The sequence below is a fragment of the Lycium barbarum genome, chromosome 11 (assembly GCF_019175385.1).
Source record: "Lycium barbarum isolate Lr01 chromosome 11, ASM1917538v2, whole genome shotgun sequence".
Classification (NCBI taxonomy): domain Eukaryota; kingdom Viridiplantae; phylum Streptophyta; class Magnoliopsida; order Solanales; family Solanaceae; genus Lycium; species Lycium barbarum.
The window spans coordinates 4850290-4875431 of NC_083347.1; the positions used below are offsets into that span (position 1 = coordinate 4850290).

General features: G+C 35.1%; 2 protein-coding genes across 3 annotated transcripts; one reads left to right on the forward strand and one right to left on the reverse strand.

Annotated features, from left to right (window-relative positions):
- Window positions 1-10445: 10445 nt before the first annotated feature.
- On the reverse strand, window positions 10446-12389 carry LOC132616982 (large ribosomal subunit protein uL2). The gene is made up of 2 exons (XM_060331819.1): window positions 11886-12389; window positions 10446-10932 (listed from the first exon to the last, which is right to left on the reverse strand). The coding sequence occupies exons 1-2, from the start codon at window positions 12323-12325 to the stop codon at window positions 10593-10595; spliced, it is 780 nt and encodes a 259-aa protein (XP_060187802.1). The 5' UTR covers window positions 12326-12389; the 3' UTR covers window positions 10446-10592.
- Window positions 12390-19991: 7602 nt separating this feature from the next.
- LOC132620128 (putative beta-glucosidase 41) lies at window positions 19992-24438 on the forward strand. 2 transcript variants are annotated; one of them, XM_060334828.1, is made up of 13 exons: window positions 19992-20336; window positions 20529-20595; window positions 20842-20900; window positions 21553-21628; window positions 21931-22002; window positions 22072-22159; window positions 22240-22495; window positions 22765-22880; window positions 22974-23197; window positions 23450-23481; window positions 23558-23660; window positions 23734-23842; window positions 23943-24080. In XM_060334828.1, exons 1-13 carry the CDS (start codon window positions 20214-20216, stop codon window positions 23962-23964), a joined length of 1347 nt encoding a protein of 448 aa, XP_060190811.1. In that variant the 5' UTR covers window positions 19992-20213; the 3' UTR covers window positions 23965-24080. The 2 variants fall into 2 exon arrangements, with proteins under 2 accessions (XP_060190811.1, XP_060190810.1); XM_060334827.1 differs by having other exon boundaries at window positions 19997-20336; window positions 23970-24438.
- The last annotated feature ends 704 nt before the right edge of the window (window positions 24439-25142 follow it).

Genomic DNA, 25142 nt, shown 5'->3' on the forward strand with positions numbered 1-25142 from the left:
ATCAAGAAACTGCAAAACAGATAAGGCAACAGACAAGCATGACTTAACTTTAATGCTTCAAGAACCAAATATATTTCAAGAGCACTTTAGCATATCATCAGCCCTTTGGCAATTTAAGAATCAAACGATCAATAAAAAAAAGGAAAATACACCACCAAACCACTGGTGGAGTCACGTTTATCAAAGGGGATTCAACTCCCCTTCATCAAAAAATTATACTGTGCGTATAAGTGATAAATTTGTGTATCTGTACATATATGTATTTTAATTGTATAGACACACATAGAGCATTATTTTTTAAATCTCTTTCATGAAATCCTATCTCCATCACTGTGTCAAGCTATTTGGAGTTATGATAAGCTTTTCCACAAAATTAAGCCTTAAGATCCCACAGCACCCATGGCAACTAGGAGTTACTAACTCTTCGCCCCTTCTATTCTTACATTGGCAAAAGCAGCAGGCTCCAACACATGAAAAATTATGTGCAATATCAATTATTCGATCAGAAAGGGAATTTTCGTTTTTCTTTAAGAGACCATATTAAGTGATAGTTCCAACTAAAAGAAGCAAACAGAGGAAGTTCAACAATCAAATACTCCCTCCATTTCAATTTATGTGAACCTATTTTCTTTTTAGTCTGGGCCAAAAAGAATCACTCTTTTCCATATTTGGAAACAATTTACTTTATGCAATGATTTATAGCTACATAAAATACATGTGCCTCATTTTACACCACAAGTTCAAAAGTCTTCTCTTTATTCTTAAACTTCGTGTCCAGTCAAATAAATTCACATAAATTGAAACGGAGGGAGTACTAAGCTGAACCCTCAGCAGATGGAGATGCACATGCAATGAGTATATCTGAACTTTCTGAGTTTGAGAAAAAATGCACAACCATTTCCTTGATGTCCAGCCTCCGTATTTTGTTCTCTCTTTCGAGTGAAACCACAAATCAACCACATACTAAATTCATGCATTTAAAAGCACTAAAGCAATTCACCATAGCATGTTCTCACTTAATATTCACCAAAATATCCATTACTAAATGTAATTCCAAATATATGCAAGATGATGGCATTATTTTTTACACAGAAATGTCCGATTCAAACTTGCAATCTTGGTTTGATCAATATAAAGTCATAATTCGACATAAGACATTAAACAATTACTGAAATATGAACGATGTACTTTGAGAAACTGACTTATGCTTAAAGAAAAGGTTTAAAGATATGTTTTTCTGTTTTACTATGTGATGGTGCCTATTAGCATTTTAATATTAAAATATATTAAATTGCCTCATATTAAAGTTCCTCAATATTCTTTTACTGCTCCTGTTCGTGCCTCATTACACGAATGAGTTAGTGGCAAATTTATTTCCCATGTAACCTTTGCCAATTCTTCTCCCACGTTACCAGATTGTGCCCTCAATTTTCCTTTAAACCAAATCAGTTAGCTGTAAGAATATGGCCACTATTCTTCTTTTGTAACTCTTGCAACTTCCAAATAGTAATTCTCCATTATATACTCACTTTACTACCCCGTTCATTTCCTATTCAATTCAAGGATGATTTTCCTAGTTATAAATAGCTAGTCATCCTTAACTTGTGGGGTGTAGAAAAAAATAAATACTTTGGAGAGTTCTTAAAAAGTGAGGAAAGTAAAAGAAAATTTATTAGTTGAAGGAAGGTGTTCTTCTTTTTTGTGGAGCTTTGGACTCAACATCTTGTCCAGAGTTTGTTGAGTTGTACGACGTGATCGGGTTGTTGTATCCTGGAGGGGACAAGTCAGAAAGATTACCGCTGGACCGGTAGATTTGCTGCAGTGGGCTTGAATCTCCTTAAAGAGAGCGAGATATCGGCGCCTCAGCCGAAGATATTTTTATTTTTTCATTTTATTTTTCAATTGTAATTGTAATTTCATTGTATTATCACCAACAATTTTAAGGAGATTCAAATGGCTATAATTGAAAAATTCGCGGATGTGAAAGTGGGAGATCTTAACAAGCCATTTCGGTTCAACGGTACTCATTTTAAGAGATGGAAGGGCAAAGTACTATTCTACTTAAGTCTTCTCAATGTTTCTTATGTGTTAACTGAGAAGAATCCAAACAAAGTAGATAACTCTTCCATGAATGATGAAGAACTAATTTCTCTTCAAGAAAAAATTGAAAAGTATGACGAGGATTCTTACAAGTGTCGGTATTATCTTCTAAATTGTCTATCAGATAATTTTTATGATTATTATGATAGAACTTACTCTACTACAAAGAAATTTTGGAAAGCATTGCAGAGTAAATATGATACCGAGGAGGCTGGAGCGAAAAAATATGCTGCTAGTAGATATTTTCGTTTTCAATAGGTGGACAACAAATCAGTGATAGACCAAGCTCAAGACTTTATAATGATCGTTGGAGAGCTAAGGTCCGAGGAGATAAAAATTGGAGATAACCTTATTGTTTGTGGCATAATAGATAAACTTCCACCTTCATGGAAGGAATTTTAAAAAACTATGCGCCATAAACAAAAGGAAACTTCACTTGAGACGTTGATTATGCGAATCCGCATGGAAGAAGAGGCAAGGGGCCAAGATGCACTTTTGCAAACGGAAGAGAGCAACTTACAACCCGTCACAAATAAGGTAAATTTAATTACTTCAAATAATGTTGCTCCTAATGCTAACAAAAATACCTCTATGAAACCTAAAAAGAAAATATTCAAGAAAAATAATAGTAGACCTCCCAAGAAAAATAACGGTGATAATAACCAAGCACAAAATCAACAAGCACAAAATGGAGGACCATGCTTTGTCTGTGGAAAGAGTGGGCATATCGCTCGATTTTGCAAGTTTCGAAAACGTGGTCCTACACCTCAGGCGAACGTTACCGAAGAGCCACTTGTGGCGGTGATAATAGACATAAATATGGTTGAAAATGTTGATGGATGGTGGGCTGATTCTGGTCAAAGATTGGTTCAAAGTGTATACTCCATTTGAAGAGCCCAAAACTATCATGCTTGGTGATTCCCATACTACTCAAGTGCTTGGAAAGGGAGATGTCGAGTTGAGCTTTACCTCAAGAAGGGTTAAAAGATGTACTTTTTACTCCTTCCATGAGAAAAAATTTGATGTCTAGTTTTCTTCTTAATAAAGCAGGCTTCAAACAAATTATTGAGTCTGATCAATATGTAATAGTGAAAAAAGATATTTTTGTGAGAAAATGATATGCTTGTGATGGGATGTTCAAGTTGAATGTTGAAATGAATAAAGTTACTAATTCTATTTACATGCTTTCTTCTACTAATTTTTGACATGCTCGTTTGTGTCATATTAATAATCGTTATGTGGAAATCATGAGTAGTTTAGGATTAATCCTAATGATTAAAAAAAGGATTTTGAAAAATGTAAGGCTTGTATTAAAACCAAAATCACAAAAAGGCCTCATTTTCAAGTCGAACTGAATTGTTAGAGTTAGTTCATACTGATATTTGTGAACTTGGAGGAATTTTAACTCATGGAGGAAATAGATATTTTATCACTTTTATTGATGATTTTTCTAAATATACATATGTTTTCTTGATGAAAAATAAAAGTGATGCTTTTGAAAATTTTAAAGTTTATCTCCAAGAAGTTGAAAATCAGTTTGGTAGAAAAATAAAAAGAATTAGAAGTGATAGAAGCCGTGAATAGAAACTAGACTAAGTGGAATATTGGTTAAGTGTTGACTTTAATCCCTTAAGGTTGGGGGATCGAACCTTACTAAATGCACTTTAAAAAAAAAAGGATAGAGGGAGTGAATATGAGTTCAATTCTTTTGTTAGATCATTGGGAATAATTCATGAAACTACTCCACCTTATTCTCCTGTGTCTAATGGTGTAGCGGAGGGAAAAAATAGAACTTTAGTTGAGTTGACAAATGTCATGCTTATTGAGTCTAGTGCACCTCTAAATTTTTGGGGTGAAGCTATTTTAACTGCTTGTTATGTGTTGAATTGTATGCCTCATAAAAAGACTAAAGTAACACCATTTGAGTTGTGGAAAGGTCACAAGCCAAATTTGGGATATCTAAGAGTTTGAGGTTGTCTAGCTTATGTAAGGCTAATGGATCCCAAAATAAGTAAATTGGGTAAAAAGTTATTACTTGTGCTTTTCTTGGTTATGCTTCAAATTGTACAGCCTATAAATTTTTTTAGTCTTGAAGATAATATAATAATAGAATCAGGTGATGCTATTTTTCATGAAAATAAATTTCCATTTGATTCTAAAAATAGTGGGGGTCATAGGACTGAAGAAAATATTTTGTCACTACCTAGTTCTTCTACTTCTGTTTTGAAAAATAAAGAAAATAATGATTTTGAAATACGAAGAAGTAAAAGAGCTAGAGTAGAAAAAAAATTTGATCCTGATTTTTATGTTTTTAATGTTGGAGATGATCCTATCACCTTACGAGAAGCTTTATCTTCACATGATGATATTTTTTGAAAAGAGGCTGTAAATGATGAAATGGAATCACTTATTTCCAATAAAACTTGAAAGTTAGTTGAGTTACCACTGGATTGTAAAACAATTGGGTGCAAATGGGTCCTAAGAAAAAAGTTAAAATCGGATGGTTCTGTTGATAAATACAAGGCTAGACTAGTTGCTAAAAGTTTTAAACAACTAGAAGGCCTAGAATTTTTTGATACTTTTTCTTCGATAACTAGAATTACATCCATAAGGCTTTTAATTGCTATTACTGCAATTTCGCTAAGCCCTGGAAATAAGACAAACATAGAAATGATTTCAGGATTCCAGTGACATTAAACAAAAACAATTTGAGAGAAGATCTTCAAAATGTTCCAACCTCCATTACATGCTGCTGAACAGAAATTAGAGGCAACTTGCATACAAATGTTCTAGGATACTAACAACGCAATGTGTGATAAAAGACTGAATTGTTCCCTGTAAAATTATAGAAGCTGGAAATTCCCATTTATGCAAATTCCGATTGCAAAAAATCAACCAATGTGACACAACTTACCAAAGAGACCAGCTCTGACCCCCAAATTCTAATAGTTAGCTTAAAAATACTTCTCGCCTCTACAACAGGAAAAATCATCAACAAGATAAATGTATCAAGAAGTTGAGCAAGGAATTTTTCAAATGAGCTAATTAAAGCTCTGCAATTCAAAATAAAGCATCTAACTGTTGATTCAATAGCTTATATTATAGACATAGTCTTGCTTTCACCTAAACTAATTTCATTAAGCACCTACACGATGGATAATTGTACATAGTATGTTGCTCGGACTCTTCAAAAATATTGCCGCACCTGTGTCGGATCCTCCAAAAATGTACTCTACTTTTTGAGGATTCGACATACACTCCTCGAAATTTTTGAAGATTCGAACAACATATACATACTATACTATAATAGCAAAAGATGATACTCCGTAGCTTTTTTCCTACACATCTTTCCCATAAAAGAAAAACACAGTACAATTACTTTAGTTCTTTCCAAGATGATTTTATGCTTCTTAAGAATCATTAGTAAATATTAGATAGTATTATAACATCTTTCATCACGAGGAACCTTAAATGGCTAAGGACATACAAATATGAACAAGCATATTATGCCACAATATCTCAAATGGAAGGTGGAGTAACAATGACATACTGATAATTGGGATTATTTACACGCAAAAAATTACTCATAAGCAAGTTGATGCAAACAAAAACGCACAGTTATATCAACATCTAAATCAATGGTTACTTCTGATTAAAAACATAATCATAAAATTTGCGATACAACCGAAAAAATGAGAAGTCATTTAGGAAACAAATGTGAAACAAACATATTATGAAACAAACTTATACGTAAAAAATAGTCATAACCACGTAGATACCAACCAAAAAAAGGTGTATTTATTTAATCCTCTTAAATAATGGTCATAAAAGTGGCTATGTACAAACTAAGAAAATAGAAAAAAGGAGCACAAATGAGAAGTCATTTAGGTATATATAGCAGAAACAAAGAGATTGGTGGTTGGTTCAGCAGCTTGTGGCGGCTTCTCAACTTGCTTCGATGGCGCACTGAATGGAAAGCTTGAGTAAACACCAGCAGATAACATAGCTCGTAGACCCCCAGGTGCCACCGCCGTCGCCATCGCAGCTGCCGTGGCTGCTCGCAAGGCCAGAGTTCCTTAGACCTCCCGGGGTTTACCGAGATTTCTAGACGACGATCTTTTTTTTTTTTTTTTTTCTGTGCGTTGATTTTCTTTTCTTAATTAAAAAAGTGAGTCGGTTTCATTTGCACTTTCGTCCCTATTTTGTGCTGGTCTTTAATTTTTGGTCTTCGAAATCCAATTTATGCGCATAAGTTACTCATCATAATATTCACAAGTTATGTCAACTTTCATGACAAACTCATGCCCTCAAAGGATAAGTTTGATTTTGAAGGTTAAACAATGCAATTAAATGAAATTTCACAGATTTGGGCCCTGATCGGGCTGATGCACATAAATTTCTCTTTTTAAAATTATGCAAGTATAGTACTCACGAAATTAGCCTTTCGGAAAACATTAGATTCAAGTTTAATGTTTGCTCATATATTGCTTAAAGTTACAGTAATGTTTTAAACGATCGTTTAACGTTGTCTTATAAGATTTCAATTTGTTCAAAAGATATTTTCAGAACGTTGTCTAAAAGTATCATAAGTTGTAACTTGTAAGAAAAATGAAAAAGAGGACAATTTGGTAAAGCGTTACATCTAGTAAACTTTCGCGATCGCATGGTTAGTATTTTCAGTAATATCTAGTAATCTCTGTCATAATTCATAAACATATGCTGCAGTTCTGAAAAGGCAGACTTGGCAATTTTAACCAGATTTTACTGAACTCTACCCTTGTCCCTTGAGGAATGCGGATGTACTATACTTATGGGGCGAATATATACCACGTATCTATCATTTTCCAAAAGAAATGGTTCAATAAGTAAATTCAATGTGCATATAGTGCATTTGCGTCTCCGGTTAAAAAAGAAGTTTGAGTAATCCAATTGATTCCTTGAGCAGTTGGGGAACTTGGAAATAGATTCTGCAGTTTAAAAACGAATATTGAACTTCTATCTAGTTCCTTTCAACCGTGTTAACCATTTTGGCTCGAAGCTTGAAGATCGTTAAAAGTTGGTCGTAATTTCCTTTTGAATGTGTACTACATTTCTACATAAAAAAAAAAAAAAAAAAAAAATCATTAGCTAAAGAATTCAGTTATTTTCCCCACCGAAAAAGTGAAAGTTCATTTAGGGTGTGTTCGGTAAGGAGGAAAACATTTTCTAAAAAATATTTTTCAACTTTCTCATGTTCGTTTGATCAAAAATTTTGGAAAACATTTTCTTTTGGAAAAAACATTTTCCCCAAAATTGGGAAATAGAACTTCCCTAATAAAAGCAAAGAAAACAAGTTCACAAGTTCATTCCACCAATCACCCTACCACCACCCAACCTAATCCCAACCACCAAACCTCAACTACTCCCAACCCCGACCCACCCCACCACCAAACCCCACCCCCCCCCCCCCCTCGTGGCCAAAAATAAATTTTTTTTGGAAAAAAAATTTTGACATTATTTTTGGTTTTTCGCACCCCCCACGGAAAACTCGTACCCTACCCCCCCCCCCCGGCAAGAAAAAAAAAAGTCATTTTGCACCCCATCCCACCCCGCACCCTACCCCCATCAAAAAAATTGTTTTTTTTTTAAAAAAAAAGTTTTGACTTTTTTTTGCACCCTACCCTTCCCCCACCCCTCTCACCTCCCTACCCCCCCCCCCCCAACAAAAAAATTATTTTTTTTGAAATTTTTTTCCACCCCACCCCAACCTACCCCCCCCCCCCACCACAAAAAAAAGTTGACATTTGTTTTGGTTTTTTGCACCCCCCCCCCCCCCCCCTCCAAAAAGAAAAAAAGTTAACAATTATAAAAAGAGAAAAGACATGTTTTAACCCCTGAACTTGGCACGAAAACTCACTTTAGCAACTAAACCTAACTTCTATTTATTTACCCCCCTTAACAACTTGCGTTTCAATTGTTTTCCACCCTAAAAAAATAATACCACTCTCACAATGGGAGGTGTATTACACTCGCGCCATGTCATTGCCACGTCAGTGCCACATCATTACCACGTCGTTGCCACATCATTGCCATGTCAAAATTACCAACACATCATTTTTTGTTTTTCTTTTATTATTTTTTTTCTTTCTCTTTCTTCTTCTTTCTCCTCATCCTCATCCATCATGTCGCTGCTACCGCCACCGCCTCCACCGCCGCCACCGCAAAAAATTGGACGAACTGCCCTTAAAAAAAAATCATCACCATCATCTTTAACCCACACCCACCACCACCACCATCATCTCCCCACCAAATTTCATCAAATTCCTTAAAAGAAAAAAAAATCACCACCACCATCTTTAACCCACATCCACAACCACCACCATTTCTAGCAAACCCATTTCTTCCACCACCATTATTAGCAAACTCATTTCTTCCATAACTTTATTTTTGAAAGAAAATCAAAATACCCACATCCACAACCACCACCATTTCTAGCAAACTCATTTCTTCCACCACCATTAGTCCCACTTACACTTAAATTCGTTCAAATTGGTTGTGTTTGGTTGTTATTGTTGGCCATTATTAGTATTATTATTAACAAACCCATTTCTTCCATAACTTTATTTTTGAAAGAAAACAAAATCAAAATCAAGAAACCAAAAAATGGTGAAAATGAAAAGAAAAGAATGATGAGAATATAGAGAGAAAGAGGGATTTGTGAAGAAGAAGAAGCAGCTGTGGCGGGGGATGGGGCTGTGAAGAAGAAGCAGCTGTGGCGGGAGCGGGGCTATAGGGGGGGGGGGGGGGGGGGGAGGGGGGGGGTTGTGAAGAAGACGTCTCCCATCTCCTAATTGTTCCTGCCATGGCTATGGCAATGGAATATTGATCCCTATTCTTTCCTCCACCCTCTCTGCCTTTCTTCTTCAATCACATTAACACATCTATGATGAAAAGAAACCAACCAGGCAGCCATGAAAATTTTAGCTATAGTGAACAAATGCACTAACAAAGTGAAAGAAATCTGAAATTTATTTTATTTTTTATTTTTTAATTTATAATAATAATAATATATATATGAGCAGGTCCATTTTTTTTGTTTTTCACTTTCTTAATTTTTTTTTTTTGTCACGTAAGCATTTGGGGTAAAAAATAATTGAAACGTAAGTTGTTAAGGTGGTAAATAAATAGAAGTTAAGTTTAGTTGCTAAAGTGAGTTTTCGTGTCAAGTTCAGGGGTTAAAACATGTCTTTTCTCTTATAAAAATTGAATGTTTGCATGGTTAAAAATTAAAACTTTTGGAAGGGGTGATGGGGTATTTTGGGTAGGGGGAAAGGGGGGCGTGGGGCTGTCTGGGGTGTAAAAATCCGCAAAAGACAATAAAAAACTTTAAAAAAAAATGTTAGGGGTTAGGGTTGGAAAGGGGGGTATTGGTGTGGTATGGGTTCACGCAAAGGGATAAGGGGGTGATAGGAGATGTGATAGTGTAGAAAATTTAGAAAAAAAATTAAAAACTTCAAAAAAAAATGTTGTGGGAGGGCGTGGGGTAGGGTGCAGGGGGAGGGGGTGGTGTATGGGCTAAGGGAGTGGTTGGGGGTGGAGGTGCAAAAAATAAAAAATAAAAAAAATGGAGGGAGGGGGTGGGTCGAGTGGGTGGGAGTGGAGTGTAGGTGGGATTGGGGGTATGGAGTTGGATTGGAATTTGTGAGGATTGAATGAATATTTTCCGAAAAACGTTTTCTATCAATCAAACGAACATGAAAAAATAAATAAAAAATTCACTTATTTTCTAGGAAAACATTTTCCTTGAAATACATTTGCCTCAGTACCGAACACACCCTTAATATTACCGTCCTTCCATTTCACTTTTCAACTCTCAAGTAGGTAAGGTTTAAAAAACCAAAGGTTCACCCGCCTAGCAAATTCGGTAGCATATAAAGACTGAAAGAATAAAAAATTAACTTTCGAGGCTATTCTATTTGTTCCTTGTGTCATCTGCTAGCAAGGCACAAACAGCTAGCGAACAAGTAACAACCACCAGAACTACCCTTTTTTTAACAAAAATTCAAGCCAATTCAATAGACAAGCCCATGTTCATGAGGGATGAATAACGAATAAATGTAGCTACTCCAGTGTACTCCGAACACAACGAAAAGAGGTATGAAGGAGAAATACAAAAGAGCAACACACTTGATATTGCTTCAAGGGAACGAGTCGGTCAAGAGTGGATTATCTTGCCAACCAGATTAAGAAGCATCCCAAATGGAGATATAACCAAAGCAAAAATAAAACAGTATTAGCAGTTTAGTGACAGAATCAAGAAATAATGAGATCAAGCAAAAAATTAGGAGCTAAAGGAAGCATAATCGTAAATAGAAACTTGTCCAGATATGGATTTCTAAAACAGAACTTACTACTCAATATCCCAACAAAATTTAGTATTATCTCAGCACTCAAAACAGTTGAAAAGTCTGATCCAGAAACAAATACGGAAAAACAGTGACAAGCTAAACTTTTTAAGCCTTCTCTTTGGCAGCTGTAGCAGCGGCTTGACCACGAAGACGACCAGTCCTCCTTGCAGCAATAAGACCAACCTTTTGACCAGGTGGAGCATCACGACGAACGGTACTAGCATGACCAATATGTTGATGGTTACCACCACCATGAGGATGCTCCACAGGATTCATAGCAACACCACGAACCTTGGGCCAGCAGTTCCTCTTCACACGGTACTTGTGGTATGCATTACCTGCCTTAAGCATTGGTTTCTCAGTACGCCCTCCTCCAGCAACCTGCCCAATCATGGCACGACACCCACTTGGCACAATCTTCTTAGATCCTGATGGGAGCTTAATCCTGTCAAAAGTAAATTTGAATCTAGAATTAGAACATCAACAATCATCTGAACATGTTTAATAACTGAGAGTGTGAACCACTGTCAATCAGATTAATGTCATCGAGGATAAAAAAGACAAAATATAAACACTGGTTAGTTGGGTATAGAGGTACTTCAACGAGTATCTGAACATATTTGCTAACCGAGTACTGTCACAAGAATAATAGAAACGCGCCACAAGACAACTCATTGAGGATAAGATAGAATATGGACACTGGTGTAATTGGGAACTAAAGGCACTACCATTGTAGCTCGATAAAAAAGATGCATTAGGTTCATGACTTTGCTAATGCAGCTTCAACAATCACATATATTAGCATCAAAAACTCTTTCAGTCGCATACAAACATAAAACTAATGAGACTACACTATCACAAGATGGTTCAACTAAAGAATGCAACTTGGCAGAAAATGCCCTTCAAAACAGCCAAGATTCATTCTTAAGTAGATACGACTATGGCCAAGACAATCTTACTTCAACAAGAGCATGGGGCACAAACTGAAAATTAGTGTGTCTACCCCAAATTAAAATTAATAAGATCTGTAAGGAAAAAATTTACTTTGTCATTCAGTATTAAGCTTCTAATCCACATAAGCGTTGTTCTACTAAGCCAATTGAAAACTAAAGCATCTTCTCCAACAAATCCAACCCATTATCACCTAATTGAGACAATAAATCCCTAAAGACAAAAACATTATAAACACCAGATTACAAAGACATCACATAGACACCACTTATTAATTCTGGGTGCCCTTCCAAGATCCCACATTTATTGTATAACCACCCCTAGTTAATGATAACAAAATTAACAACAGGTCCCAATACTATCAAAGGCAAATCAGACTAACAGCTAACAAAAAAACTGAACAAAAGCTACAAAAATGATTCAACAGAAGTAGTGAATATGTATTACCTAGTGGTACCATTATCAGGGTTGTGACTAATAACAATAGCATAATCCCCAGAACATCTAGCAAAAACACCACGATCACCAAGTTTATGTTCAACATTACAAACCACAGCTCCTTCAGGTATAGATCTCAACGGCAACACATTACCAACCATAAGATTCGCTTTCTTCCCACAATAAACAAACTGTCCCGTATACATACCCTCAGCAGCAACAAACAGTTCCTTTTGATGCTTGTAACGGAAGGGATGACGGAAAGTAATACGTGCTAAGGGTGCACCACGACCTGGGTCATGAATAACTTCCGTTATAACACCTTTAAGGTAACCGTTACGTTCACCGAAATCGAGGGAACGGAAACGGGCAGGACCTTTACGGTGGTGTGTGTGGGATTTGAAAACGGAACCTGCTCCCTTACGTTGTGCTCTGATTACACGACCCATTTTTGCTTCTCTCCTTTTTTTTTGTTCTCTCCCTCGCTCACTCACACTTGAGTTCGGCCGTGATAGGGAAATGGTATATATATTGAGTGGGTAGATGATTAGGGTTTTAAGAGGAGAGGAGCAAAGACCTAAGTTTAAAATTGGGCCGGGATTCTTTTCTTCTTGTAAGTGAATGTGGGTTTTATCTTGGATTTTTAGCCCAACTGCTGATTCTCAAGTCCAGTCCATTTTTTATGGCCTGAATAAAAAATTTAAAAAAAAAAAAAAAAAACTGCGCAGATTGGTCTTTAATTTTTGTCTCTCGAATGCTGGTCTTTAATTTTTCCCTTTTGACTAAAAAAGTGGCCAAAAATATTCTGAGATTGTGGGTTTGAATCCCGGCTTAGTAAAAAAATAGATTGAAAAGGGATGTTTATACACAAATATTAGTCAAATCAGGTAACAAACACAAAGTATGGGCTATGTGGTGTTAATATTTCAAAAATACACATAGGACGTGATTTTTCCATATTAATATTGTATAAACGGAAAATATGACGACGTGGCGTAATATTTTATGTGGCTATGTAAAGAGAAAAAAAATGAAAAACATGGAAAGCGATAAAGATGTGACACTCACACACAAAACGATCAATTAGAGATTTTACAAGGAACTAAATAATTACAAAGTTGACTTGTATTTGAGAACAAACTTAAGATCCAAACACTTTTTGTACTCTCTAATTTTCTTTTTTTAAAACTAAATTATGAAAATTACAAATGATGGAGTACTATATTTCTCTTTGTTTAAACAAATGTACCAAAAAGAAAAAACTAGAGAAATATGCTCGAATGTTTTCCAAGGTTCTTCCAAAAAAAAAAGTATTTTGTGATTCTTTTTACAATATTGAAACATTACAAAAAAAAAATCTTTTATCATTAGCTTTGCTTAAGAAAAAGTGCAAAGAAATTGAATAAGCTAGAAATAAGACACCATTTTTTATTTTTGAAATGAGTGAGAGGGTTAAATGAAGTGTCTACAAAAATATACAAAGGTTTGCCTGTGTCTTAAGGCAAAAAAATTTATTGTTTTTCCTCCGCTAGAATTCTACAAAAGTTAGGCTTTGAAGCCTAAGTTTTGCTCGAATAGGCCTAATTTTGCAACGAAACTCTGTCTTGCGATTTTTTTTTTTTAAAGACCACCCCCGAATAAGGGCAATCGTGCAAATTGCTCATGGAATAATGAAGGTGCCATTTGCACTTTGTCCCTATTTTGTGCCGGTCTTCAATTTTATCCTTCAAAATCGAACTTATACCTAGAGGATCATAAATTACGCATCACAATATTCACAAAATTTGTGCCCTTAAAGCACTTAAGCCCCATTAGGCATCCGATTTTGAAGGACAACAGACCATTTGAAGGACAAACAGTGCAATTACTTCAAAATGAAGTAAGTACTATATAACTTAAGACCTCTTGTTTAGAGGGGGGAAATTGGCCACAAATAGTCCATCTGATCCAAAATAAGTGATTTTTTGGGGTATGACATACTTCTTAAAATGTTATGTAATTAATTACACTAATCAAAAAAATATTTAACAATATTACCTTTTATTGCTTTCCCCAAAAAAAATTTAACAGTAGAAATAGTTGGGATTTAAAAAACGAAAGGATAGCATTGGAAAAAATTAATTACAGTTTAAGAGGAGAGAAGACCTTAAAATTGGGCGGGGGTTCTTCTTGTAAGTAAATCGGGATTTCAGCCCACCATTGATTCTCAGTCCAGTCCACATATTTATTGCCCGAACCAAATGTATTTGTCATGGAATAGTGAAGTATATTATGCATTAATATACAAAAAATATTTACTGGCTATTATTTTGGTGGGGCCTATTTATGTCATTTCTCTAAAACATTGTCATGGAAAATCCGGTTTGGCCATAAAAGTTATTTTTATATTTTCGGAATAATTTTTCACTTTATTTTGAAAATTAGTGTTTGTCCATGAAAATTTCAAATCCAACTTGAAGTTGTATTTCAAATTTGGAAACACAGCTTATATAACATTTTTTCAACTCACTTTTCACTTTCGTGTTGTATTTAAGTACATTCAAGCATGAACATTATTTCAAATATATTGTGCAAAAAGTATAACCAAACACAACTCCATCTTCAACTCCAACTCCATATTTAAGTTGATTTGAAATATTTCAAATAAACTTAAATATATTTGGAATATATGGCCAAACGTACGCCTATTTAACTTAAGACCTCTTTTTATAGCCACTTTCCAGCTCCTATAATGGAATAATTGTCACTATTATGGAGTTACAATTTTCATAGGTTAAACTCCATGTCCATGGCAATAATTATTTTCCAAGAATGAGACAAAAAATTGGCAAGTAAGCACAACATCTACAATAACAACAAAAAAACCCTTTGTTTCGACACTTCAACCTTATGCCAAGCCTTCATTTTTTAAGGATATGCATGCGGTTTGATTTTGTGTTACGTATGTCACGACCCAACTCCGTAGGCCGCGACTAGTGTCCGTGCTGGACACTCAAACGTACCCAATAACCCAAATTAGCAAACGACAGAATATTTTAAAATATAGAAGTCGCTTGGCGTTAATAATAACCATAAATGAACCGACACCGTACATGGAAGCCGATGAGGCTGTCACAGATCATATCATACCCAAACATATACAGAACCCACACAAGTATGTCTACAGACCTCTACAGACCTCTACAGATCATAACAAAATCATAAGACGGGACAGGGCCCCGTCATACCCTTGAATCGCATACATATATATAATATAGCGGCAGACTGTACCAATATACAGGCTCTGAACAAAAGAGCGCTCCCAATATAGCAGAATAGATGTCCTAGGCAGGCGATCAACAAATCTGTCTTCTGTACCTGCGCGGCATGAAAACGCAGCCCCCGAAGAAAGGGGGTCAGTACGAAATATGTACTGAGTATGTAAAGCACGGAACGTAGTAAACAAAGTCATAATCAAAGTAGAAGGTACAGAAAATGGACAAAATGTACAGATTAGCAAAATGCTGATCATAAAGTATAAATAGTATTTGTTGAAAACATATGTCGTACCTGGTCCCAATACGGAACAAGATCATAACCGAAACAGAACTTACAGAGAAGTGAGTGTGACATCCGAAGTATCAAATGCATATTTTCAAAACATGAGGAGTGTGTTCAGAAACATATATCATATCATGTCCGGCCCCTGCCAAGGGCTCGGCGAAACAGAACGTGGCCACCCCCCGACGCTGGTGCCACCATACATAAGGAACAGAGTAGGGGATAACCCCGTAACATAACATATCATATCATATCAGATGGCCATATCAGATCATATCATATCAGAATGTGTGTACATGGCACAACATACTCCAAAACCCATGTACATATATACCTGTCCCCTCGCATCGAGGCACGGCGAACAATGCATTGGAATACGCTTGACAACATATCCTGACCCGGGCTCAGTGTGAGAAACATTGGGGCATCCACGAATGGAGTAGTGAGAGACTAAATGCAACAAAAAATATCACAGATTTCCAGAGACTCAATGAGGCATATCGAAATGACAAATTAATCAATGCAGTCGGACAGAATCATAGTAGGTGTATGTCGTATGTCATAATGAGTTACGGAAGAATAATCCTTCTGGGGTCATTCTCATATTCCAAAATAGTTTACCAGACTCGAGGGAATCATTAAAACAATTTTCCTTAGTAGTTAAAAGGATAGTTAAAACGTTTCATTTTATATTGTTCGAAAATAAGGCAATAGTACAATAAGAGAGCAAAGTGGGAATAGTGGAACTAAATGCAATACAAAATATCGTACCTTTACAGAGACTCAATATAGTACCCCGAATAAGCATCATTAGTAGTTGGAAAAGTAGATAAGACGTTTCCTTAAAAATTGCTTGACATCAAGTTACAAAGGACCATAAGGGTAAAATCGGAAATAGCGGGCCCACCTCGGGACAACCAAAGCGGCGGGCTCAAATTACGTGTATTAAGCTTATGGGGTCACCAACAGAGGTCCTAGGGCATTCCATAACTTCCTAAGTGATTTGGAGAAATTTTGCATAATTTTTCATTAAAGCATACTAAAAGGGTTCAATTCTATTGAACGAAAATGTGACAATTTCAGACGCGGATTCCGATGAGCAGAATATGCTCCGAGGCGTGAATCCGATCCTAGTACATCTAGGACATGCCAAAAGAAGAATCGGGGTGGCTTTACATACCTTTTACGCACTTTACGCCTTTCCAAGTTCACTTCCCGTTTCGTCCAAAATCTGCAAATGGTCACATTTACCAAATGTTAACCATAAGGCTTTAGGCTTAAATCTAAAGTTAACACTTTTCTACAGAAATTTGGGCAGCATCTCCCCTATACATATAGCATCCCCGAGAATTCAACTCGGCCAAAACAATCAACAACAACCCAACAACAACACCAACAACAACAATAATCACTATAACACAATATAACATAACTAGTCATCTTTCCCACATAATGTCATAACCTTCATTCCAACTTCATATTTTCCAAATCAATATCAACATTCTCGTATTCATCACTAATCAAGATCATTACAACACAATTCGGAAGCATTTCATATCATTTTCACAAAATATTCACAAAATATACAAAATATACAAACTTTCCACCAAAGTCATAATTCATCCAAAACTTCTAATATTCAACCTACATACCCATAACATATTTCCATCTTCCAATTTCATCAATCATAATCATAATTCACATCTTAACAACTTCATTTCCATAATATCACAAAATCATTCTAAAGTGACATATAGAAACCAAACGAGAGTTGATAAATAAATATAGTACTATGGAGTACTACTTATAATTAAGATAAATCATATTGTTGTGATGATGTCTTTATCGAAATTTCCGTGTCCTCTCTTCATTCTAATATTTCTAGGTTTGTCAGTACGCAATAGATATATAATTCACCATTATCAAATCAATTTTCTCAGTTAAGATTTTTTTTTAAAGACTTTGAAAAGAATTTCCCAAGAATTACAGTCTTCAAATAAAAAATAATGAAAAGTTTGATTATCTTTACATGTTACAGCTAATCATTCATATATATATATATATATATATATATATATAGAAAGCTAACTTTGCTTAGCAAACAACTTTTTCATTATCTTGGTGAAAAAGGAACAATTTTTTTAGAAAAGAAATGACGTCTTAAAAAAGTTTTGTAAATGTTTCAAAACTAAACTTTCGTGTACGTTAATTAATAAATACACTAGAATTGTGGCAGGGTAGTTGATGAAAATTGTGGCAGGGTAGTTGATGAATGTTTTTTAATCTTGAAATTCCTCAATTATTTGAACACAGAGGATCACTAGCAGTGATGGAGCCACATACCAAAATTAAAGAGGTTCAATGAATTTATTCAGAAAAATTATATCGTAAGAATAAAATAAAAATAATTCTTTGTATACGTATAAGATTTTGAATGTCTTTGACACAAGCAATGGTTTAAGTACAGTGACAAAGATGCATTCTGATATTTGCTGAATTCCTTTATTAGAATTCCTGGTTTCCCACTAATTACTGACATTAACGTGAAATAGATCAATGCCTTCTCCATCTTCGAATTTCAATTCATAAGAGGAAAGCCTTCTCTTTGAGGTTTTATTTTAAACATATATTTAGAAGGGAGGTGAAAGAATACACTATACACTACAGGAGAATCAACAAATAAATATGTTGACACAATATCAAGATAATTAAAATGACAATCGTCAATCATAACCGGAAATTAATGTGTCATCCATAAGTGTTGTTTTCGTATGTTGAAAATGTTCTCGTATCATAGATTTACCAATTCAATGTCTTGGATGTTGCATAATAAAAGTATAATTTCTGTATTCAATATGTATTAAATAATCTCATATTTCAACTATTATCAATTCATTTTATCAAGCTCAATATTAACCAGATTAATTAATTTCGATGTAACAACAAAATCTAATTAGTAACAAGTTTAATTAGGGGTATAACTTTTAAGGGTGAGTACTGAGTAGTATAGGGGTTACACTTGATAATTGATAAGTCGGGTTATCTTGGAACAAGAGCAACTCAAGACTTTCTGTTAAATTTCCAAATTTTAAGCGTTGCTTCCACAATTTCCAAAAAAAAAAAAAAGTTTTGAAGAAAAAGATTATTAGAATTGCAGATAATGATTACAGTTCACCCTATATGAAAATTACTAGAGTTGGAGTATAATATATACTACTATAATGCAATTTGAATCTCGCCAAAAAGTCTTCTCTTCCTCAATATTCACCGGTTCAACTCCACTAAAAAATTATTAACAAAAGAAAAATACAGAATAAAAAATCAAAAATATAAAATTAAATCGATCTGCCACTAGAACACTCTCTATAATATTTTCCAATTTTACTTATGATTATAGTAATAAGCACTTGATAGATTTTTTATATATAGTAGTATGCACTTGATAGATTTTATTTTGAAAAAATTCGGCACACTTTCTTATATGTTACTATCGTTTAGATGTTGAGAGTTGAAAATAATTAGGAGGAATAATAGTCGTGAAAGGTTAAGGCGCAGTAATCCAATCGTCTTGTTCTACACTTGGCACTCTCAAATCACGACGTCTAACCAAATGTGCAAACATGGCTTAACAAAGCAATTCCCCCTTGTGTCACGCCAAAAATTGCTTGAATTCGATAATATTTGCATTAAGCAAATGAATACAAGATACTTGATTTGCATATAAATCTGTTGTAACAACAACAACAATAACAGACTCACTATAATCTTATAAGTAAAGTACGAGGAGGGTAAAGTATACACAGACCTTATCCTTACATTGGGAGGTAGAGAGATCGTTTCCGATAGATATGATAAAGCAAAAATAGAGCAGATCAAAAAGTGAAAAGGAACAGTAACTACAACAATACAGTATGCTAAGGGGTCGTTTGGTACGCGGACTAAATTATCCCAGGATTATAATCCCGGGATTAATTTATCCCATCTGAGAGATGAGATAAAATAATTCCAAGGTTAGTGGGATAAGGTGGATATCTCATTCTTAAGATTGTGTTTCATTTTATATTCTGTTTGATAGAAGGTACCTTCTACCAAACATGGTATAAAATTAATACCAAAATTAGTGATGGGATATTCCAGCTTATACCATGCACCAAATGACCCCTAAGTGAATAACAAAAGACGATAGACAGTAATAGAAATCAAAGGATAAGAAACTACATGAAAAACACTACAACTATTAGTAAGAAAGGAAAGACGAGACAACGTTCTACTAACTACTAATCTTCTACCTTAATCCGCGTCTTTCATAGCCTTCTATCTGAGGTCATGTTCTCGATAAGTCGTAATTGCGCCATGTCACCACTTCTCTCCGATACTTCTTCTACCTTTTCTTTGGATTTTAGTAACTTTATTGTTACAAAGACTAGTATTCTGAATTTAGTATTATCAAAAAAAAAAAAAAGTTTAGGGACTTTATTATTACAAAAGTTAGCAAAAATATATCCCTTATATTTTTGGCGCAAGAGATGACGAGTCTCATTTGTCCTATTTCCTTTTTTTGCCTCCGACACATTTTGCCTTTTCCTCAAATTAATAGGAACATATTTTTCTATCAAACCAAGTACAGTATAACATACTGTACCAAAACTACTTCAAATGCTTTGCTCCTTCTTGAAGATATAGTTCTCTATATTAAATCTTGCACTTTGCACTTTTTATCTATTATAACATCACCTAAACCAAACTTTGACATTTTAATTGCTCTCCTGTTTAGTCTAAAAAGACTCCTCAACCCCCATGAAAATCATATTTTCTCTCTTCATCATTTGCCTATCTTGTCTCTCTGTGAACTCGGAGTCCATAAGCCGTTCTGATTTTCCAGAGGGGTTCATTTTTGGAACTGCTTCTTCAGCTTATCAGGTACTATCAAATTTCTTTCTTCCCCTTATCTAGAGGCAGATATACAGTTGAAGTTACGGGTTCAAACAGATGTGTATTTGCGTTAGAAATGAATTGAATTTAATCCGTATGAATATCTATCCAGAACCTAATAATAAAAAGTTGGTGTAATCCAGAATTCATAAACTTCAAATGTTGTTGTTGCTATTGCAGTTTGAAGGCGCTGTGGATGAAGGAAACAAGGGAATTAGCATATGGGATACCTTCATCAAGAGACCAGGTTTGTAATGTGTTACCGTCTCATCTAAAAGTTTGAGTTGTTAACTAATCACGTATATCTTTAACACGCCCTTCACAGGCAGACCCGATATTTTTAATGGGCCAAGCACGTTTGAGTTTGAGTTTTTCTTTTTATAAGGAATGGCCGTAAGATATTATATTGAAATGTGTGACTATCTCATTCAAAAAGTTTAAGCTGTTAGATAGAGAAACATGTTTTTTTTTACTCTGTTTTCTGATTTTATAGGAAGAATACTGGACTTCAGCAATGCAAACACAGCAGTTGATCAATATCACCGTTTCCAGGTAAAATTTCATGAACCATAAGCTAAATTTCTTGACTGCCAAATGCAGTATTATTATTATTTTATTGTAAAGTTATTATTTTCTTGATCTTTTTGTGTGCTCCAATTCCTTTTTTGAGATTTTCAAATATAGAGCCTGTTTGGATGGGCTTATGCCTATAAGCTGTTTGCAGCTTATAAGTTAAAAAAAATAAGTTTGGTAGTCTAACTTTTTTTTTTTGGCTTATAAGCTGTTTTCAGCTTATAAGCTGTTTTAGATAAGCTAAGTCAAATGAGCCCAATTATTTTTTTGAGCTTATTTTAAGCACAAAATGACTTTAAGCTGGCCAGCCAAACACTCAAAAAAGCTGAAAACAACTTATAAGCAATTTATAGGCAACTTATAAGTCAATCCAAACGGGCTGATAATGTAATAATAAAGGGGTACTTTATGGATAAGTAAGGTTACCTAATCATTACATTATTATGCACCGATTGTTATTAAAAAAAGGAGGCCACATGAGACTTATCATCTGCAAAAGATAAGAATAACAGTTTCTTCCACATCAGAGTATTCTCTACGAAATAAAAAAAATAAAAAAGAGCCTCTTGTCAAAAGTTTCAGCTTTGTCGTTATTTAACTAACTTGTACGAGGTGACTTTGACAATTACAGAGTGACATAGAGTTGATGAAGAATATAGGAATGGATGCCTATCGATTCTCAATAGCTTGGACACGAATATTTCCAAGTAAGATTTACTCCTTATTTATCGTCATTTCCCTCCTCTTTTTATTGACGAGCTTAAGTTAATATACCGTCAGTATAATGGATTTCTACACCGGGTCATATTTACTTGTTGTTGCGGATAAGCTATGTTATTTTCAAAATTACAAATAGCATATTGTAATGAGGTTTACCTGGAAATAGCTTTGCGTGACCTAATAGTGTAGAAAAGATGACACTGACTAGTGTATATAACTTAAATCCTTAATTGAAACTATTTTTCTTCTATTTTGTTTCCTAACTTACATTAACATTCACATGTCACAGATGGAACAGGGGAACCAAATCCAGAAGGAATTGAATACTACAACAATCTCATAGATGCCTTACTAGAAAAAGGTTCCATTAAATTAACATACTATCTAAAAAAACCAAATTTTACATGAAGCTAATCATTTTGTTATTCAGGTATTCAACCCTATGTAACTTTGTTTCACTGGGATCTACCGCAGAAGCTTGAAGATTCGTACGAGGGATTTTTAAGCAAACGAATAATGTAAGTATATTAACACTTGCATGCAGTCTATCAGAAGTATAAGTACAGATTTCCAGCTAATAAACTCTATTTTATTGCAGAAAGGAATTCGAACGATATGCTATTACTTGTTTCAAAGCTTTTGGGGATAGAGTGAAGCGCTGGATCACCTTTAACGAGCCTCACGGTTTCACAATTCAAGGTTATGACTTGGGAGTTCAAGCTCCAGGAAGGTGCTCTATTCTTTTGCACTTGTTCTGCAGGAAAGGAAAATCGTCTGTCGAGCCTTATATCGTAGCACATAATATTCTGTTGTCTCATGCTGCTGCTTATCATGCTTACAATAAAAAGTTCAAGGTATTTCACTTCGAAACAAGAATCATTTTTTAATAGATATTTGATGACTACTCGGTTAAAAATTATGACGAGAAATAGTATATTGACATCCTATTCTTATTTCCCTAGTATTCCAAGCAGTGGCGTAGCTATATAGACTAAAGGGTAGTCAGTTGAATAAACGAGTCTGAAAATTATACTGTGCATACAAGTCAAAAAGAAATTCTTATGGATATATATTAAATCCTGCATACCCTTAACGAAACTTTTGGCTTCGTCACTGACTCTAGGCAAGTCAACGAGGTAAAGTGGGGATAGCATTAGATTCTAAATGGTACGAGCCACGTTCAGATTGCGAAGAGGACAGAGCTGCTGCAAGTAGAGCGATGGATTTTGGACTTGGCTGGTAATTTTAATCATGTATTTCTTATAATATGAATGGGGTTTGAAGAAAAAATTGAGTGTAACGTACCGATTTAACAAAAACAAAGTGACTCAGGTTCCTTGATCCACTTCTCCTTGGGAATTATCCTCTTTCAATGCAGAAGTTGGTGGCTGAAAGACTACCCAAGATCAGTCCTGAGGAGTCAAAAATACTGAAGGGATCTATTGATTTTCTTGGCATCAATCATTACACAACGTTATATGCGCGGAATGATAGAGCAAGGATCATGAAGTTTATGATGAACGACGCTTACTCTGACTCTGCTGTAATAACTACCGGTAAGATGTCAAAATTACTATAGTCAGGCCTCTCTATAACAGTTATCCTCTATAATAACATTTCACTCTAACGACCAAGTTTTTCTTGGAAACGATTTTTCCTGTTATGTTATATTATGTGTTCTCTATAAAAACAATTTGCTATAGCAACCAAAAAATATTCAGATGAAAGACAACGTTATAGAGAGGTTTGACTGTATTTGAATTGGATGATAAAGCAAGAGTATCAGCTGATCACCTTTGTTATTTCAGCTTTCAGGCACGGAGTCGCAATTGGAGAAAAGGTATGCCTGATAGTTGCTCGTGCTTGTCCATATTTCAGAAAAGTGTGATTTTGTCCTAGAACGTGTCTTTGTCCAGGCTGCATCTGGTTGGCTGCGCATCGTCCCATGGGGCATTCGGAAGTTAATGAACTACATCAAAGATAAATATGGAAACCCTTTGGTGATGATTACTGAAAATGGTAAGAAATGTTATCCTGCATAAGAAACAGAACATGAGTGACAAAAACCCGTGCTTGAATATCCTGTTTGCAGGTACGGATGAACCTAACCAATCCCATATAGCGTTAAATGATGCATTACAAGATGACAGGAGAATAACTTACCACAGAGACTATCTCTCAAATCTCTCTGCTGCCATAAGGTGCATTCAACTGGCTTCGCTATTCTCAAACTTCGATTTAGTGCATTTTTTTTAGTACTGCAATGTTTTGGGATTCTTGGTTATTTTGTTCTTGCATCAGATTTGACGAAATGTCCAACTAACACAGGGAAGACAATTGCAATATCAAAGGTTACTTTGTTTGGTCCCTACTTGATAACTGGGAATGGAACTCGGGTTATACAGTACGGTTTGGACTATACTATGTAGACTTCAAGAATAATCTCACAAGGACACCAAAATCCTCTGCTAAATGGTTCAAGAGCATGCTGACATCGGAGAAAAATTTGAACAGCATGCTGAAATCAGAGAGAAACCTGAAGACACAATAATGAAATATGCTGTTCATTTGAATTCGACGATAAGATGATACTATAAAATTTGATCTATGTACATTAACATCATTGCTTGAACATTTTGTGCCATAGAATACTGTAAAATTTGATCTATATACATCAGCCTCATAGCTTGTAAATTTTGCACCATAAACATAGAATGTAAATGTTCAATAGAATACAAAGGATATAAATGTTCAATAGAATACAATAAATTCAGAGGAAAATGAAGTATTTGATGTCTGTTCTGTTTTCCTTTTCCAAGTCCAGCTTGTGTGACACTAACATTACTTAAACATCAACCATTCAAAAGTCAAAACTATAGCGAAAATATCGGCTTGAAGGCGCACATCCACACTTCGAAAGCCATCACACAGGCTGTAGCCGATGGAAACATGGCTGGTTTGCAAAGGCTGTAAGTTTCAAGCTCAAATTGCCCAGATAAAATGTTATGGTCAGTTTGTTACCTAGACAAGGGTGAAGACTACTCCATGAAGACTAACATTTAGATCAATGATTATTAATTCCCAATTTCCATCCCAATGAAACCCACATTGCCAGATTTATTACTTGTGTAGCTCTTGCTTGAGGAGTTCCGAAATGAGAACCATTACATTGATGGATAGATCCAAGTAAATATACCGGGGAAACACCTGACCCACTTCCCTCCCCAAGACATGTCAGGATATGGACATGAATATAGAGCTCTGAAATATGGCATATATAGCAAGACTAGCGCACTCACATGACATTCTTCAATCCATGGAGGAGAGAATTGGGCGAGGAAATTTTCTGAAACTACAGAGCTCTTAGCTATAGCATCAAAGCCATCTCACTTGCAGAATATAGAATAGATTCGCTAGTCAGTGTGACGCCAATGTTGTCTAGGATGTTAACCTTTTTTAAAAAAAAATTGCTGCTTGTAAATAGTTATTATGTTGGAAGAC

Coding starts and splice junctions, on each gene's coding strand:
- LOC132616982 (XM_060331819.1), bottom strand. CDS start 12,325: ATGGGTCGTGTAATCAGAGCACAACGTAAGGGAGCAGGTTCCGTTTTC. Junction 10,933..11,885: donor CCTGATAATGGTACCACTAG/GTAATACATATT, acceptor TACTTTTGACAG/GATTAAGCTCCCATCAGGAT.
- LOC132620128 (XM_060334827.1), top strand. CDS start 20,214: ATGAAAATCATATTTTCTCTCTTCATCATTTGCCTATCTTGTCTCTCT. Junction 20,596..20,841: donor TACCTTCATCAAGAGACCAG/GTTTGTAATGTG, acceptor CTGATTTTATAG/GAAGAATACTGGACTTCAGC. Junction 23,482..23,557: donor GAGTCGCAATTGGAGAAAAG/GTATGCCTGATA, acceptor GTCTTTGTCCAG/GCTGCATCTGGTTGGCTGCG.